The sequence below is a fragment of the Podarcis muralis genome, chromosome 10 (genome assembly GCF_964188315.1).
Source record: "Podarcis muralis chromosome 10, rPodMur119.hap1.1, whole genome shotgun sequence".
Taxonomy (NCBI): Eukaryota; Metazoa; Chordata; class Lepidosauria; order Squamata; family Lacertidae; genus Podarcis; species Podarcis muralis.
The window spans coordinates 36844494-36863145 of record NC_135664.1 but is presented as its reverse complement, the minus strand read 5'-3'; the positions used below and the strand labels follow the sequence as shown (position 1 = coordinate 36863145).

At 41.4% G+C, this 18652-nt stretch overlaps 1 protein-coding gene across 3 annotated transcripts in view; it reads right to left on the bottom strand.

Moving 5' to 3' along the window:
- Window positions 1-1199: 1199 nt before the first annotated feature.
- The window catches only part of ACSS3 (acyl-CoA synthetase short chain family member 3), a 55549-nt gene continuing 38096 nt past the window's right edge, over window positions 1200-18652 (bottom strand). For all 3 annotated transcript variants that reach the window (XM_077934773.1, XM_077934774.1, XM_077934775.1), the window contains 6 exons: window positions 17364-17427; window positions 10134-10215; window positions 9095-9217; window positions 2549-2648; window positions 2240-2415; window positions 1200-1515 (listed from right to left, as the gene is read on the bottom strand). In XM_077934773.1, coding sequence (XP_077790899.1) covers window positions 1444-1515; window positions 2240-2415; window positions 2549-2648; window positions 9095-9217; window positions 10134-10215; window positions 17364-17427 — 617 coding nt within the window. In that variant the 3' untranslated portion in view covers window positions 1200-1443. The remainder of the gene's footprint in view (window positions 1516-2239; window positions 2416-2548; window positions 2649-9094; window positions 9218-10133; window positions 10216-17363; window positions 17428-18652) is intronic.

Sequence of the window (18652 nt, the reverse complement as noted above, 5' to 3'; positions counted from 1 at the left end):
GTATTCAGCATTACCTCCATTTTCTATGCAGACTGGCCCAGAAGACTGGGATGAATTTGTACTTACAGGGCAATATAAAATAAGCCTTTGTTGAAAAATGATGGGAAAGCCCACTCACCACCAAGGGCTTCTCCTGTTCTGTATCATCATCATCATCGTTTTACCTACAGGTAAGCTTTTGCATAGGGCCATTTTTTCCTTCTGTGCCCAAGGCCCTGCTATTTCCAGTCTTGTTCTCTGTGTTGATCATGATAATCACTTGCTGGACTTGAAGTACTGAGCTGGATCCAGATAGGTGCGGAGCTCACTCTATTACAGTGAAGAAACAAAATTGCACCTTGGGACAGGAAGTTCAGCATACAGCCGACAAGACCCAATATTCTTCTGTGCTGCTTGATTGCAGGTAAGTTTTAAATGGGTTCTAGTGATTTGGATTTCCGAAATGTAGCCTGCAAATATGCATGAAAAAACGTGGGGGAGGGGGAAATGCCTTGGGTGTGATATATAATCTAAGCAACTCAAAATAAAAGTGGTAAATTTTATTCTCATAGCTCTAAACTTGTAAACAATGCTTTCATTAGAGTGCAGTCCTGAGGTTGTGAATGTGTTTGCATGGGTGGCTAGGTGTGAAGCTGAAAACTGACCTCCACTTCTAAACCTTGCTTGCTTGTGGCAGCCAGGGCAGCGAATCAGACAGACTTACTTTTCCTTTGCTGTGTGGATCTTTGCTCACCCCCTCAATCTTCCAGTTGATTCCAATAGCGGGTGGGATTTAGATAAACCAGCTCCAGGGTCCTGTGGAGGGGGCACTGATCCTGGGAACCCTCCAATGAATGAAGGAGCCTTGCATCCAGCAGATTCGAGGCTGCTTCCATCCTACCCCTGCCTCACCCTGACTCTGGCTACAAAAGAACCAACAGTGGTAATTCTATACACACAAAGCTAGGCAGCAGCCTCTGCTCCACCCTTGCCCCCTCCAGCCAATGGATGCGGAAGTTAAGATTGCTCTGCCCACCTCTTGAGACAATATTAATATATAAGCATACTTAAATTTCCCCTGTATTGGATGGAAGAAGTATGAGCACACGGATTCAAGTGTTGCACTGAAATTGATGGGGCTTAAAAGTGCTAAAATTTTGGCTGGGTGTGCCCTGCATCATCAGTTTCATCTTTGCATTCGATATAGGTTTGGAGCAGCATGAAAGTAGCAAATGCGATTATTTTAATAGCTATTTGAGCCTCAGAGAAACTGTTTGAATATCCACCATAAATCATTACACCAGCAATCCAATATTAATTACTTGCCATTGCAGTATAAGGCTTAGCAACACTTTTGCAGAAATAAAATTAGTTCCAATGTAATTTGATTTGCATGATACTCCTGGCCTTATTAAATGCAGTTACGTATTCCAGGTATTTCCAGATCTTAATAGGTTTTAACCATTACTTTAACTTGGTCTTCAGCATTTCTTCTACATGTTTAAACACAGCCGGGTCCTCAATGGTTGGAGTTATCTGGAAAAAAATAAGCAAGAGAAGAGAATCAAGGTACTATGTTATAGTTAACAACAGTGTTAGTAAGTTCAAGTCTAGTCAACTTAGTTTGCCTAGTTTTGTTGAAATCATACAAAATCCCTGTATACACCATCAAAAAAGCAGTAATGTAATGGCCCATAGTCAGGAGTGGCACTGGAAAACAAAGTTTTGTAGCCGCCCCCTTCTTGTGACCAACCACTGTCAGTAGATGCAAAAAAAAAAGGTAATCTCACACAAAATGGTTCCTTAGTACAGAAATGGGTCAAGACAAATGCGATAAAAACTATTCCTATTTATTTGTTACCTGGCCTTCACCTTAAGGTCCCAGGACGTGTTATGTTCTGAAAGTGGGTCCTAAAAATATACTCCTCAAGTGTTAAAGGTCAGGATAAAGAAGTATATATAGCAAGGGAAGGAAATGCAGGCACTATCCTAAAAGCATTTGACCCAAGGTTGTTTGGCTACACTTTGTAAATCTATACGCCTGCTACAGGGTGGTGGTATTGGAGCCAAGTTAATGGGACTGGTCTGCTTTATACAAGATATGCTGCTGCTTAAAGCCACTTAAATGCTACACAACATGCTAGGCATAACTTTAGAGGGACAGCTATAAAAGATTATGAAAACTGCAGACAGCACAGCATAATATCAAAATATCCAGCACTTTTATCACAGTAGTAGTAAAAGAATGCAGGTAATTCACCTTGTATGGCTTGCCGTTTACCAAGGAAGAAAGAGCTGACCGTGGTATCTTGCCAGAACGTGTCTTTGGTATCTGTTTCACAAACACTACTTTCCGGAAGGCTGCCACAGGGCCAATATTTTCTCTAACTCTCTTTACGATTTCATCCAAAAGCTTTTCCTCTTCAGTGTTTACTCCTGATAAGCAAGGTAAGAGCACCACGGTCAACAAAAGTAGTCTGATTCTTCTGTACGGTTACCATTTTGTTAGCTGCTGCCGGCCGGGAGTCGAGCCTAAGGCTTCCCTCCGCTTTTCAAACAAATGTCTCACCGTTTCTTAGGACGCACAGAGCGAGTGGGATGTGGCCCTTTAAGGAGTCTTCCTGGCCGACAACTGCACAATCTGCCACAGCGCTATGGGAGAGAACAGCCTGATTGGGGAAACAGAAAACAACCACCACCATGCGTCAGTGAAGCACACGTGTTCCTTATCAATCCAGAGAATCTGATAATGCAGAAGTCACAGTTTCTTTCCTAATTGGAATATCACAGGGAGTTTTCAGAGTCATAGTGGAGATGTCTAAGTAATTTCCTGTTGGATGGGGACTCCTTCAAAGATAGCAACCTAAAGAACTGTGGGGGGGGCTCTTTAGATCAGGAGTGGGGAAAGTTTTACAGCTCAAGGGCCACATTCTGTTCAAGAAAGTCTTTTGAGGGCCACATGCCTGTGGTAGGCAGGAGCAGAGGCCAAAGTGGGTGGAGGAATTAATGTGAGTTTCACCTCTGCATGGTAGCCTAGCTTCTGAAACAGAAGAGCATACCCCTCTGTATCCTCCATCCAGACAAGCAAGAGGCATTCTCAGAGGTCAACAATACATTCCAGTCAGGCCACCTGGGTTATGAGGCAGTGTGGCTGAGGGGTGTGGTCTGGGAAGTTTTGAGGGCCAAACGGAGAGGCCTTATCAGGCCACATTTGGCCTCCCAGCCTAAGGTTCCCTACCCTTCCTTTAGATACATTCTTTATACCGTACACTAAAAACCAACCATACTTTTCTGCTCCTGAAGGAGTCAGAGTGACCAATAAGTTAAACAAAACAAAAAACAGAATCACATTATTAAAAACACATTGTCAAAAACACAACCTGAGTTAGAAAAACCACAACCTGACCTAACATCTAACATCAGAAAACAGAAAAACCAGAATAAAAATCAAATTGAAATAAATTAAGTAGCAGCAATAGTAAATCCTTGGCTTAAAAACAAACAAACTTCTTCAGATGCCAGCAGAACAAAGATAAGAGAGGAAGCTGACCCCTTGGGGCAGGGAGTTTCACAGATGATGCCCTGCCGCAGAGAAAACTCTTCCATGCATTGCCACCAAATGTGCCTCAGAAGGCAGTGTGACGTGCAAGGCAATCTGAAAAAACAAGCAGCTTCACAGACCCTTCAAGTACATAGATTAAAGCCCCAAGGAGTGTGGGACCAACGGTACAAAGTCAATGCCTCTGATTGCATTAAAAACTGAATCAGCAGCCAGTGTAGCTAATACAGTGACATTGTCACATGATCCCAACTCCTGGCCTGTCAAGATTTTAGCAGTAGCATTTTGACCCTTCTGAAGTTTCCAGGCAGCATTAGACAATGAAGCCCTTATGGCGATTCACAGTGTCCATAGTACAGAAATCTCAGTTTGCCAGGAGCAGGATTTCAGAATTATGTGATGCTACAGTTCTGGCCTACATGCTCACAACATTACACCTATTTACTATTGTCTGACTGCTGCCAAAAAGAGATGTTTACTGAAATATTATTTAAGCTGTAACATTTGCTTATTAGCTTGATTAATAAACCTATTGGGAATGCAATATTTCAAATTGCAAATGTACATTTGCAATCCAGCCCATAAGACTGTGTATAAACAACAATGACATTCATTATGAGCAACATGCTGATATAAATCATATTAGCTACTTTAGTGTACATTTTATTATTTTGTGGGTCTCCATTTGGAATAATAACATGCACAGTATTTTAAGCTGTAGATCAAACTATCAGTTAATGTCATCCTTAAAACAGGAGAGACAGACAGAAAGTTGATACATTATTTATCAGCAAACAACTTTATTGTGCATTCAGCAAAACAATCAATTGCCACCCACTGTATGGTAAGCAAAAAATGGGAATTAAATAGGTTTTTCAACACCACAAGGGAGGCACCACTGCAATAAAGCGCAACCCACAAAACAACTAATTTAGCCCAAGTTTTCTTTCCCTAAAAATACAGACTCGGCAATAATAATAAGGCGTCAGTTTACCACCACCTCACACCTGTTTTGCAAGGAGGATGGAGAAGCAATTAAGCTGTAAAAATAAAAATAACTGTGCCCTTACCTTCCCCCTCAAGCAGCAAGAGCTTTGAGCAAGTTTCCTAACACTTCTTTAAAAACCAAAAGTTCAACCTACCTTAAAGTGGCTCTATGACATTTCCCCCTAAAAACCGGATCCAAGAGAATTAACAAAGAAAAGAGAGAAAAGGTGGGTCTCTATTAAATAATGCTCCACTAAGATTCAGACCCCATACATATACAGTGGTACCTCGGGTTAAGTACTTAATTCGTTCCGGAGGTCCGTTCTTAACCTGAAACTGTTCTTAACCTGAAGCACCACTTTAGCTAATGGGGCCTCCTGCTGCTGCTGTGCCGCCAGAGCACGATTTCTGTTCTTATCCTGAAGCAAAGTTCTTAACCTGAAGCACTATTTCTGGGTTAGCAGAGTCTGTAACCTGAAGCGGATGTAACCCAAGGTACCACTGTATATCCATTTTGTGAAGGTGTGAAAGGTACCAGGAGTGGGGTTGAACAGTGGTTAGGATGGTCTGTTTTTATGAGTGCTCCAACGTGCATAGATACTGCAGGCAGCTCTACACAGCAGGCAAGCAAAGCTCACATGGGAAGAAACTGTCACTGGGTCTAATAATCTGGCCATGTTCTTGGAGTAGCATGTGATGGTATTGAAGGGAGGTGCTTCAATGTAATGCACAGGTTCAACTTTGCATTTATTTATTTGATAAAGTTATATCCAGCTTCTCACCATGGAGGTCTCAAAGCGGCTTACAGCAATAAGATACAGTGGTACCTCAGGTTACAGATGCTTCAGGTTACAGACTCCTCTAACCCAGAAATAGTACCTCGGGTTAAGAACTTTACTTCAGGATGAGAACGGAAATCACGTGGCAGCGGCGTGGCGGCAGTGGGAGGCCCTATTAGTTAAAGTGGTACCTCAGGTTAAGAACAGTTTCAGGTTAAGAACGGACCTCCAAAACGAATTAAGTTCTTAACTTGAGGTACCACTGTATACGTTAGACAAAATATGCCTGGGGAGCTGATTCTTCCCTGCTGCCTGGGAAACCGGTACTCTTAATTACTCCCTTGTGGTGTTCTCCTCGTTGTGTACTCTTTGTCCTCCCTCTGAACATCATTTACTTTAATTTACTCTCTTGCTTGATGTGTTTCCTTTATTGACTGTTTTAAGAATTTTGCAACTTTCAGCCTTGACAACCTGACTGTTTTTTCCTGATCTTCTTTTGTTTGCTGTTTCTATGGCACCAATTATTGATGCTTCGGATTCTTCATTTAACTCTGTTTCAACATGTACATTTGATTTGTCTTTCTGCTCCCATTATTCTTCCCCAGGTCAGCCATAGATTACTTCTCAATTACGTTTTCCTACATATATCACGGTCCTGTGCCGTTCGTCATGACTTCTCAATTTCTTATCTATACGCTTCACCCCCCCCTTAAATAAGCAATCTTATTTATCTTTCTCGTTTAATTCATTCTGTTGCTGCTGCTTTGGCTAGTCACTTTTATTCCCTTGCTAATTCACTGCTTATTCCTCATTTTCTTTCTTGTCTATTTTTATCTCTTAGTTTTTGCACATGCCTTTGATAAAGCAGCGCAAGTTCATTCACGAGTTCCTTCTGATCAGCTCTTCTTATTTGTCACAGCCTCGTGGCTGTTTTCATCCTTTTCTGCTCTTCTTCTCTTCTACTTGTTTGCTCAGTGTCATGTCATGCCTTCATGTTTTCTAAGCAGATTGCTCACTATCTATTACTCCCTTTAATATAATTTAAATCTCTCTGTTATGGCTTCTAGCCTCATAGATGACTTCACTGGGTTTGTCTAATTGCCACCTGGTTTCTCTCCTTTGTTTCCAAGCAATGTGTATGCAGTGTTTTCTCTCTCAAAGTCCTGATTATCACTACACTTTTGCTGTTGTTGTTTAGTTGTTTAGTCGTGTCCGACTCTTTGTGACCCCATGGACCAGAGCACGCCAGGCACTCCTGTCTTCCACTGCCTCCCGCAGTTTGGTCAAACTGATGCTGGTAGCTTCAAGAACACTGTCCAACCATCTCGTCCTCTGTCGTCCCCTTCTCCTTGTGCCCTCCATCTTTCCCAACATCAGGGTCTTTTCCAGGGAGTCTTCTCTTCTCATGAGGTGGCCAAAGTACTGGAGCCTCAGCTTCAGGATCTGTCCTTCCAGTGAGCACTCAGGGCTGATTTCCTTAAGAATGGCTAGGTTTTATCTTCATGCAGTCTGTGGGACTCTCAAGAGTCTCCTCCAGCACCATAATTCAAAAGCATCAATTCTTCGACGATCAGCCTTCTTTATGGTCCAGCTCTCACTTCCATACATCACTACACTAGGTCCTTTTTAATGTAGTTTTCATTCATTTAGTTTGATAAACTGCCTCATCTTCACATTTCTTTTTTACTTACAATGTATAATTTTTCTGTTCTTTGTTATCCTTCAGTATTTGAGGCTGCTTTCTTTTTGTCTGGCTAATCCTGTTCTATTCTTTAATGGTTTTCTTATCTGTCAATCATGAGTCGGTGTGAGTGCTGTTTTTCACCCTTGTCCCTTTACTTTTGGGTGTCCTTCATGGTTCAGGTTTCGCTGTCTCAGTTCCTGCATCCATTCCCCTAGCACTGATTATCATATTTAGGTAGGCTCAATTCAGCTGTATTTCCCTGCTCCAGATCTCCATCACCATATAAGAGTTTTCTCCCTTTTTGCTGCCTTTTTCTTCTGGGATTTGGATACAGTTCCTTAAACTATCTAAATATAAGTTTATTTGGTTTCCCCATGTTGGTTCTTGATTTATCTGTTGCTGGTATCACTCCAATATCTCCTCCTCTCTGGAATCAAGGTCATATTGTGTGGTTCTTCTCCTTTCTAGTAATATTTCTCCTAAAATATCACTGCCAACATCTTACTTCTTTCAGGAAACTAATATCACCCTTCCACCTGTTGACACAGCTCATTCGTTAATTTTATCTTGTTTGGATTACTGTAATGATTTGTTTACCTATGTCTCATCATAGGCCTTTTATTTCATTCATTCATCTGCTCTAATTATTTTCTTTGCCTGGAAGCATTATTGTGTTACTGCATTTATTCCCTTGGCATTCATTACCCTATTTCTTTTTCCGGATTCAGTTTACTTTACACCTTTGTTTTCATTTTACTATTATTCAAGTTATTTGGAAATAAGACAGTATATAAGTCCATGGTGAACCTTAGCCCCCCCACCCCCAGCCTGATTAGGCCTGCCAAGACTTGGTGGGTGGTCCACCAGGCCATCTCAGACAAACCATGCCAACCTTTCCCATCATGTATGATGCCAGGAACAAGAAAGTTCAAGCATCAAAAAGTTGGTACTGACATTACAAGGTGTGAGATTCAAAAAGTGCCAAACCTTTTGATGCAAAGGAAGAATCACCTCCATGCCATGCATCTGCTACCAGGCCAAGTTCAAAGTGTTGGTGCTGACATACGTGTCAGGACCAGGTTACCTGAGAGACCACTTTACCCCTTATATACCTAGCAGATCCCTGTGGGAGAGTTTCTCCTGTAAGTTCCAAAGATCCAGAGGCCTGCTCTGCAATAAGTTGGAGCAGGGATTTCAGTGATCTATAGAATAGCATTCCTGTTGAGATATGAACAGGTACCCATTTTCCAGGAACAAATAAATACATTTTGATTCTGGCAGGCTTTCTCAGCAGGATATATGGGTCTTTGCTCAGAGATTTAGTTTTGTCTTAAATGTATCTGAGTTTTTGGTCTTTATTGTACAGCCCCTTCATAATAAATTGATGGTGATAATACATTTTAAGCACATATGTTCCACTTTCATAGTCATGACTTCCCCCAAAGAATCCTGAGAACTGTAGTTTTACCCCTCACAGAGCTACAACTCCCAGCACCCTTAACCAACTACAGTTCCCAGAATTCTTAGGAAGAAGCCACGTGTTTTAAATGTATGTTATGGATGTGACCTTAGTATACTTCCAATTCATTATTTGTAGACACAGCTTGAATTCAAGTCTTATCAGCACAGGAAAAATGTTTATTTGTAGCATGGAGGGGAGAGTAAGTCAAGTTACTTGACATCAAAGTGACATCAGGTGACCAACAGGTAGGTTTTTGGCCCCATTCCCTGTCACAGTGGCCTGCAGACAGCGAGGGAGCTCAGAATCCAGTCCCTGACATCAGGGATTTCCTGAAGTTATGAAGTTGTCAATGTGGGCGACAAATCACTCAGATAAGTTTCAAAAGAAGACACCTTTGTGCTGGATAACACAAGACCTTTTGTACTTCGTTAGTCAGATTTTTAAAATGTATGCCACTGTTCTTCTCACTGTTAAAATGGCTAGGGGCAAGAACAGGAAGGACACAAAAGTGACTTTGTACACATTACCTTAATACCATTCATAAGAAGCAGCAACGCCGAAACATCCTCCACTGGTGATCTAAATCTTAGCTGGAGTTTTAACATGTATTTTTAAAGCATTTTTACAGACCGCTTTGCATTTACCTCCTCAATTGCGCCTGCTGAAATCCTATGACCTGCAACGTTGATCACGTCATCCACTCGAGACATCACATACAAATAGCCCTCTTCATCCATATAACCCGCATCCATAGTATTATAGTATCCCTGGGAGCAAAAGCAGGAGGAGAAAGGAAAAAACATATATATCAGAATATTTGAGATCAGTAATACTTTAAAAAATGTTTATTGCTCATTATATTGATGTTCCTTAAATACAAAAACATCAACAAAAATTACCAAAGATCTAGACCACTTTTGCCACCATTCCCATCCTTAGCATTACTCCAAAATAATCCTAGGTTCCTGTCCAGTCTTTATAGGCCACACCTCGTATAGCAGCTTTTCCGCAAAACAGCAGCTACTAATCTTGATGGTGATGTTACCTCTATTACTGGAGATAAGCCTCTGAAATGCACTCATGCCACTCTTATGGGCTTTGTGTAGGCATTGGGTTGGCCACTGTGGGTATAGAAGGCCAGACTAGAAGGGCCTTGGACTGACCTCTTACGTTCTTAACAGTATCGTGTAAAGCTGCTTAGCACATGCCTTGTTTGCCTCATGTGCAATCTCCATAGAATCATAGAATTGTAGAGCTGTAAGGGACCACTGGGGTCATTCCTGCAACGCAGGAATCTTTTTGCGCAGTGTGGGGCTTGAACCCACGACCTTCAAGGTTAAGAGTCATTGCTCTACCAACTGAGCTATCTCACCACGCCAGCATTGCACATCCCCTAAAAAGCCGGTTGGCCTTTAGTAAGGACAATTGGAAGAATAATAGAAGAATATGCAAACATGGGCATGAATGGGATTCTTACACTACAATGTGCAGCATTTATGGTGAAGGGGAGTGCAAGTATTTCTTGAGCATTACACATTGACCTCCAGTTGGTTTGAGAAGCCATCAACCCCAGCCAGCATGGTCAATCAGAGAGGGAAACAGCATTCCAAAATATGGCATCGTTTCATGCTAGAGAGCCAAAGATAGCTTACTACATATTTAGTTCATTTTAACTCCTCTTACTGGAAATTTCTGGAAGTATATTTCCTTGTACAGATCCTCATTTTTCCAAAGGCCCAGAAAGGCTCCTGGAGGCAAAGGCAGCCTGTTATTTAAATAAAAAAGCAAACACACACACACACACACAAAATTAAATTGGAACAAGGTTATCAAGGAGAACAGATCGTTTTTACAAGATTATTACACAATGGCGATTAAAGGTTTTTTTAAAAAACCAGTCATCTCCTGAAATGCGTTGGAAGGGTAGAAGCCAAAAGCAACTATCTTTACAAGTCTAGTGGAGCTGGTCAAGGATTGAAACATTCTGAACAAGAATATGAAATATTTATGTCACACATGTAGCTAATAATCAGTTCCAACCCAAATATTTAATTTTTTGCTGCTCAAGTCAGCTCAATACTTTTGGAAGATACAGGGATTTACTTTGTTCCTTCCCATAATAGTAAAAACAGAGACGAAATCTATTTTTAACAAATCCATTGCACAAATTATGGCAGCTTCTTGTACTATAAAGACATTCTCCTATCATAAGACACAATGCCCACCCCCACCCGCATTACAAATCCTGAATATTTTCACCTAATGTGCAAGCTAATCAGGCACTTAAAAATCTCCCAATTCTATCTACCTGGTTTTTTTGTACTGAATCTTCAATTAATCTGTGTAAAAACACCTATCACACCAGTGTTTATCCTAAACTGGAAGCATAGCATTATGGGGGGGGGGGGGGAGAACTATGATTAAGCATATTTAAAATCAATTCACAATATTATGCATTGGTTTACATTTAAAAATAGTTAATTTCTGTTGTCATTTTAAATTGCAAGTTTACATTGTTAACTAAAGGAAAACAGATGTTAAAATATTACAAATACAGTGCTCACAAAGTCTGCCAACATGGAAAAATATGACCACACCTGCACTAGATGTGAACTACATGGGAACAAAACAAGCGGATTGCTTAAAACCTGTGGGTCTCTGCATGCAGGTAATAAGCCAATTGACAAGAACAAAGATGAGCCAGACCCACTAAGCAATATGTGCATGGTCAACTGGCTCTGTATGTTTCTCAATATGTCCCAAGAGCTAGGAGCATACATAAGCAACACGATTTCCCAGAAACTGTTTAGTGCTATGGGTATGTATGAGAGAGGAGCCTCTCAATTCCCCATTGGCTGTATCCTGGGAAGAGTCCCTAGGTCTGGCAAGAGAGGTCTGGAGGCCTGCAATTCAGGCTCTGGGTCTGAGATGCCCCATCCCTACCATAAAGAGCTGGTGGCAGTGACTTCCCTTCTCAGGTACAGCCCAGGAGAATTGGGTTTAGTTAAACTTGCAAATCCTGGCGCAAAAAGAGAGTGGCCAAGCTCCCTTAGCCGAGTACAGTGGTACCTTGGGTTACAGACGCTTCAGGTTACAGACTCTGCTAACCCATAAATAGTACCTTGGGTTAAGAACTTTGCTTCAGGATGAGAACAGAAATCAGGTTAAGAACAGTTTCAGGTTAAGAACGGACTTCCAGAACGGATTAAGTTCTTAACCCGAGGTACCACTGTAGTTAAGTGACAAAACTTCAGAGGCACACTTTTTGTGGTAGAGGGCATGAGAAAGATTCCCATTTATCTCAGCAAAAAAGTGAGGGAGGGGAAGGCTCCCCTTGAATTCACTTTTCTGTTTGACACTGTCATAAATCAATGGCTTGCAAACGGCATCAACTGATGTTTTCCAGATAACCCATCAATATTCTTCAAACTTCCTTTAACAATAACAGCCATTTTTTGTATGACCTTAGAATTTGTTGTGGAAAAATACAAGGAGATGTCCCCCTAAAAGGGAGTATTCCTCTTGGGAATATGTTACACTCTGCCTAAAATGTAATTCACCGCCACAAAATAGAGACATAGCTAATGATAAAAAGCAGAGGGGAGAATAACACTCCCAAGACAACGCAAACTTCAAATCACGAAGGGCACCCAGAGTGAAGTTGGCCTACACTTCCTTAGCCCCCTACACTGTGGTCCTGGGCACTTTAGGCTTCCTTTTCAAACAACCCTCTTCTCTTCAACAGTTCACAGTCCCTCCTGACAGCTTACATGTTCACATGACAGCTTATTCCATTTCACCCACATTCCCATTTCTGGCTCCCTTGTCCCCTTAGCATCTCTGTCTCTTCCCATTCAGCATCAGTCCTCATCCCCCCCCCCCCCCCACTGCCTATTCCGTTCCTAGGGATAGGGAATGTGTGAGGCTTGATCTCAACTCGGGTGACTTTTACACTCTTTTGCAGGAGACTGTTACAGATAGGTAGCCGTGTTGGTCTGCCATAGTCAAAACAAAAAGAATTCCTTCCAGTAGCACCTTAAAGACCAACTAACTTAGTTGGTCTTTAAGGTGCTACTGGAAGGAATTTTTTTTGTTTTGATCGCAGGAGACTGTTAGCACTCTGCAAATAGCTTTCATCGCTGACAAGTTAGAACGCTTGTGAAAAGCTCTATGATATCATAACTGTTTCAGGCATCTACAGCCACAGGTTCCGTCATCACAAAACCCCTTAGCTCACTACTTTACCATTATCCACAACCTTTGTTTGGTGTTCCAGGGGCAGTGGGGAGAAGACTGCTTCCAAAGGTGGTTAAATGTTTCAAGTGCTTTGTACAATACTGAAGGATAAGAGCAGGGGTCAGCAAACTTTTTCAGCAGGGGGCCAGTCCACTGTCCCTCAGACCTTGTGGGGGGCCGGACTGTATTTTTTTTGGGGGGGGGATGAACGAATTCCTATGTCCCACAAATAACCCAGAGATGCATTTTAAATAAAAGCACACATTCTACTCATGTAAAAACACCAGGCAGGCCCCACAAATAACTCAGAGATGCATTTTAAATACAGTGGTGCCTCGCAAGACGAAAATAATCCATTCCGCGAGTCTCTTCGTCTAGCGTTTTGTTTGTCTTGCGAAGCAACCCTATTAGCGGATTAGCGGATTAGCGCTATTAGCGGTTTAGTGGCTAAAAGGCTATTAGCGGCTTAGTGGCTTAGAAAAAGGGGGGGGGAGCGAAAAAAATTGCAAGACTCGCAAGACATTTTCGTCTTGCGAAGCAAGCCCATAGGGAAATTCATCTTGCGAAGCAACTCAAAAACGGAAAACCCTTTCGTCTAGCGGGTTTTTCGTCTTGCGAGGCATTCGTCTTGCGGGGCACCACTGTAAAAGGACACATTCTACTCATGTTAAAAGCACACTGGTTCCTGGACCATCCGCGGGCCAAATTTAGAAGGCGATTGGGCCGAATCTGGCCCCTAAGCCTTAGTTTGCCTACCCATGGATAAGAGGTACCTTGGCTGCACTGAACCTTGGGTTCTAATTCCTGTTGAAGCAGGCTCAATGGTCAGTTCCAACAGAGTTGAGAATAAAATGTTGCCTAACTTCTAATCTCATGTCAAGATGCATCTGTATCAAATGAAACCTTCAGGAAACAGAAGTTACCTTGTATGCATTCAGGGTACCAACAGGACAGTAATTCATAACCGGTAACATAGTTGCACCGTTGATTTATTTAACTGTCTAAAAAGTCCTTGTGACAGAGAGGAAGGACAATTCTCATTGACAGAGCCATTAACGATTCCCCTGGGGCTTTTTTGTTTGGTTTTATCCTGCTCCTTTCAGCTTAGCCATTAAGTAAGAGAGCCCATCACCTCTCGGCACACACGGACTTTCACCCGTATGAATTCCAAAAATAATAATTTTAAAAAGCTGACGTGCAATACAGCAGAAATAAAAAAGGTGTTAAATTAATTCCATCTGGTGATTTGCAACAGGGTCACATCAAGTGTTAACAAGAATAGATATGCATACATAACTGAAAATGCAAAAGTTTGTAAGGACATTTTGTATTTAGCACACCGCTTGTGCTAAAACTTAGCAATAGTTAAGTCTTAGAAGAATGTGTCATTACACACATCCCACAAACCCTGATTTTTTTCCTCCATCCATATTTACAAAGTGCTTCTTGAGGTTTCTCAAAGTCAAAATTCCTGCGGCACTATAGACACTAATTGGTTTGTTTAGTGTGACATGAATGTTAGCTTGTAGCAGGAATGAGACAGTATGTGCAGAAAGTGTGGTGCCTGCTATGCTGCAAAGAAGGCAACATGACACTTTAAGATTAAGACCTTTCCTGAAAGCATCAGAAAATCAACTGCCTGAAAGTCCAAGCTTACACTCAGCATTTATTAGTATAAAAGAAAAGAAAAAACCCACAAAAACCTAGAGATTAATTCCAAAGTTAGCCCAGCCTTTTAAAGCTTTGGATAGTAGTTTTACATTCTAACACAAACTATACTGAAGTTGCACCCTGTCTGTCAACATGGAGAATTATGGAAGAGCATTATTCCTTAGAACTATTAAACCAGTGTGCTCCTCTAACTACTGACACTCTGAACATGCAAGTTTTCAAAAAAAAAAAAAAAAAATAGGTCTTTTGTGTAACTGCAAAACAAAGAAACCGTCTCAGGATAACTTTATTGGAATTAGCCTCCCTTTGAAACACTAGGGTGTGATTACATTTTTTAAAATAAAGTATCATACCAAACTGGGGGGCTTTTTTGGGTGGGGGGGTACCTTAGAGTTGCTAATATTTAAGCAATTGGCAGCATGCCAGTCACTTTGTTAAACACACTGTGTAGGCCTTAATGATAACAAAAAATGAACGCATACAAACATTGCCAGCTATGTTTGACAAGCAACTGAAAAGGTGCAAAAATGTTTTGCATGCACACTTAAACACACAGAGACTTGCCTTTACATTCCACCTTCTCCTGTGGGGAAAACCAACAAGTATTCAAGTTATATATATATTTAAACTTTGATGTGGGAGCAAGCACCTTCCCCTTCGCTGCAAAGTACAGTGCTGTGATGAATTTACTCATCAACAGTAAGAGCCTAGTGCCCATATTTGCATAAATCAATAAACCAGAATGGCTTATTGCGGGTTATTAGGAATGAGCATGTTGCTTTGCTGCTCTACTGGCATAAGCAAGATAACCAACTAGGAAACCTTGGCTTCCCATTACATCTAAGCCATGGGTTATGGTTTCTGAATCCCTAACAAGGCATTACTGGTACCAATTTGAAGCTCTGGTTTATTGCTGGTTTGTTTATCCTGTTTGCACTAGGGGATGAGCAAAGTTGGAGAAACTGGGCAGTGAGCACCAGCATGCAGTTCATTCTGTCTGGATGTCTGGATTAACATTAAGTGCAAATGCAAGCGCTGTGTTTCGATAACAGCCACAGGTGCTTCCATTTGCATGTTACATGACTGGCACTTGTGTCGAAAAAGATAAGAGCCACAGATGTTGCATTTGTGATCCAACACTGTCCAGACAACTCCTATAAAAGCAATAATGTCTCCGAGCATTAGTTAAACGTGCTTTGCTGTCAATTAGCAACAGAAATGCAGAAAATAGGAAAAGCTGAAGCTAAAACAGTGATAATCAGCTGAGCAAAAGGATAGTCACCTCAAGTATTACCAGCAAATCAGGCAAAAAATGCAAATAGCACGTACCATGGTAGCAGAAGCTTAGTGAGCTCCTAAGGAGAAGCAGTGGAAACTGAAAAACAGGTAGGAAAGCAGAAAAGGAGATGAGAAACCCAGCTCACATTGTGTAAAGATGCTATGCAAGATATTATTCTTTCATGAACCTACCAGGTTGGAGATGCAAAATAATAGAATCATAGGCTAATATGAAAGAACCACAACAGAAAAATAATGGGTTGGTTCCTACATAAATTCTGTCTCCATTCAGAGTGTGCATTATGAAAGTAATTGGAGGACATGAGGAAAAACAATGTCAGAATTGGTAGTCTAGGTGAATTTTTCACTCATAAGAAAATTTTGTTCCTTCTCACCAGATTGTGTGGGGGGAAATTTGACACTCTCAATGAGAGAACATGCCAGAGTCCCTGAAGCACAGACAGAACAATACTGTGCAATAAGCCTGAGTTAAATGAGACTTACTCCCAAGTAAATGTGTGTGGGACTATAGGAGTCTATTCATTTATTCATTTCTAGACTGCCCTTCATCCCAATGGTTTCTGGGGCAATAAATAAAACAGTTCACACCAGCAAATACAGTAAAAATCAACATTCATAATGAATTAAAAGCAATGAGAAGCAGCAATAGAATTGTAAAATTATAGTGCAGAAGAAGCATAGCCATTTAAAAGGCCTGGGGAAGTTAAATGTTTCGACATGACACCAGAAGTTGAAAGGAGCAACAGAGCCTTGTTCCAATGCCATGCTGCTTCCATCCCACCCGGTCCTGACATTCATGCTTTAAGCATAAGTGTCTGAGCAGAGGAAGCCTATGCATGCAAGCCTCCACATGCCTAGGTTTCCAAAGAACCTTGTGTTAACTAGGCTCCTTGGAGGTCTATGAGCATAGGTGCCCCTTGCTCAACATCTGAAACTGCAGGCAGGGTCAAGGAAGCCATGCAACATCAGAGTAGTTAGCGCCACTGGTGCAGCCAAGTTTGCAGTTAAGCGTGATCATTGCATGAAGGGGGCTTAACAAGTGGGACTTCATAAAGACAGCAACCTGCCAGATTCCCAGGTCAGTACTGGAGAAGACAACCAAGAGCGCAGGCTGTGCCCCAGAAATACACCGAGGACCTCCTGTGCTAGGCTGTGGATTACATTCTCTCTAGGAAGCCAACCAGCCATAACAATGACAAAGATGGTACATTTCTCAGAAGCAGAGAGGAAGGAACCAGAGTAGCTCGAGGTACACCCTAATTCTGGACTCAGAAGCAATGAAACCCAACACTCACAATTTGAACTAGCTGGAATTGGCCTTTACAAAACCAGTTCTCCCTCTCTGCAATGGCATCTTTCAAAGCCTGGACCTTTTCTTTCAATTCCAATTAAGCTCCCACATGGAATGAGGACTGGCTTTCAAGTATTCTCCAATGGTACTGTTACAGAAGCTGAAACAGATCAATGAAGCAGCAAGCAGCCTCTGCAAAGAGCCCCTAATTGAGCAAAAGAGAGGGAAGTTCGTATGTCAAAATAAATTTGTTTTAACTCTAGAGTGGTAGAAGATGTTACTGGCTAAAGGGGTAATATTTGTGGTCAGTATCAATAAGTATATTCATTCAATATTCAATTATATCACAGTGTTTTGGCTCACTCCTTCTGTCTACTTTACAGCATTAATCCCTTGAAAGGTTGTGGGCTGCTTACTTCACCACAATATTTCCTAAAGTCTTCGCTTTTACAGCTTGCTTGTCATCATCCAGAATCATCACTGCAAGAAAAAAAGACAAAAGGATTCACAAAAATTTATTTTTTTCCTCCCCTCCCCTCTTAACTAGTGTTCAAGACAGAGGAAAGCTTCGAGCTTAATTGCTATGGAAAACACAACTTGAGGAAAGCAATTACAAAACATTTGCAGTGCCCAATTAGGCTATCTTGGGGCTCTTGTTTTTGCAGATCAGACTGAAAAATTAGTTTTAATTTACAGATTCAACTCAGAGGAAGGCTGGACAAAGCTGGAATGTAAATTACCTTTATCAGAGGGCAAGAGATACCTTATTTTTAGAGTGGTTTAAGATGCAAGGCACAACAACAAGCACAGACAACTACACAGGAGCTGATGGAGTTTAAAGAGCACTTGGAGGTTCTAGATGGCAATTTACAAAAAGTGGCAGTTTTCACCTAATTTCATCTGTCTTTAAAGGTCAAATACAGCCCAGAGGGTATGTATTTACAGCCCCTGCACTTCCTGTCTCAGCCCAACACCAGTCACTTCACCCACTTTTCACTTCATTCCTATCTGCTGTAGAGCAAAACCTTCTTTATTAGTTTGGATGTAATGGGAAACTGTGGTTTAAAGTTAACTAGAAGCGCTGAACCCAGTGTGTGAGTGGAAAAGGAGTGTATATGCCCCACATTCATTCTTGACTTAATGCACCAAGTCTGATCTTGTTTCCACCTCATAATTACAGTGGTGCCTCGCAAGACAAAATTAATTCGTTCCGCGAGTTTTGTCGTCTTGCGATTTTTTTCGTCTTGCGAAGCACGGTGTCGGGAAAGTTTTGGAAAAGCTTCAAAAATACCAAAGTCTTTAAAAACCTCAAAAAAGGCTACCACACCGTGTTCTATGAGTTGCTCCTCGAAGTCAAGCCGCAACTGTATTAACGGTGTTAAGAAAAAGGAAACAAACTTGCAAGACGTTTCCGTCTTGCAAAGCAAGCCCATAGGGAAAATCGTCTTGCGAAGCAGCTCAAAAAACAAAAAACCCTTTCGTCTAGTGAGTTTTTTGTCTTGTGAGGCATTCATCTTGCGAGGTACCACTGTATTAGTTCTTCTGCCAATAAAGGGCAAGAAAACATTGCACTTTTTCAACCTTCCTCTATCCTGCCCCATTTCTTTGTTTTACAAAACCAGTCAACTCTTTCCTTTCCAATTAACTGAGCAATTCTCAGGCAAGTGAAATTGATCTTAAAGTTATTTCAGCCTGCAACCCTGTA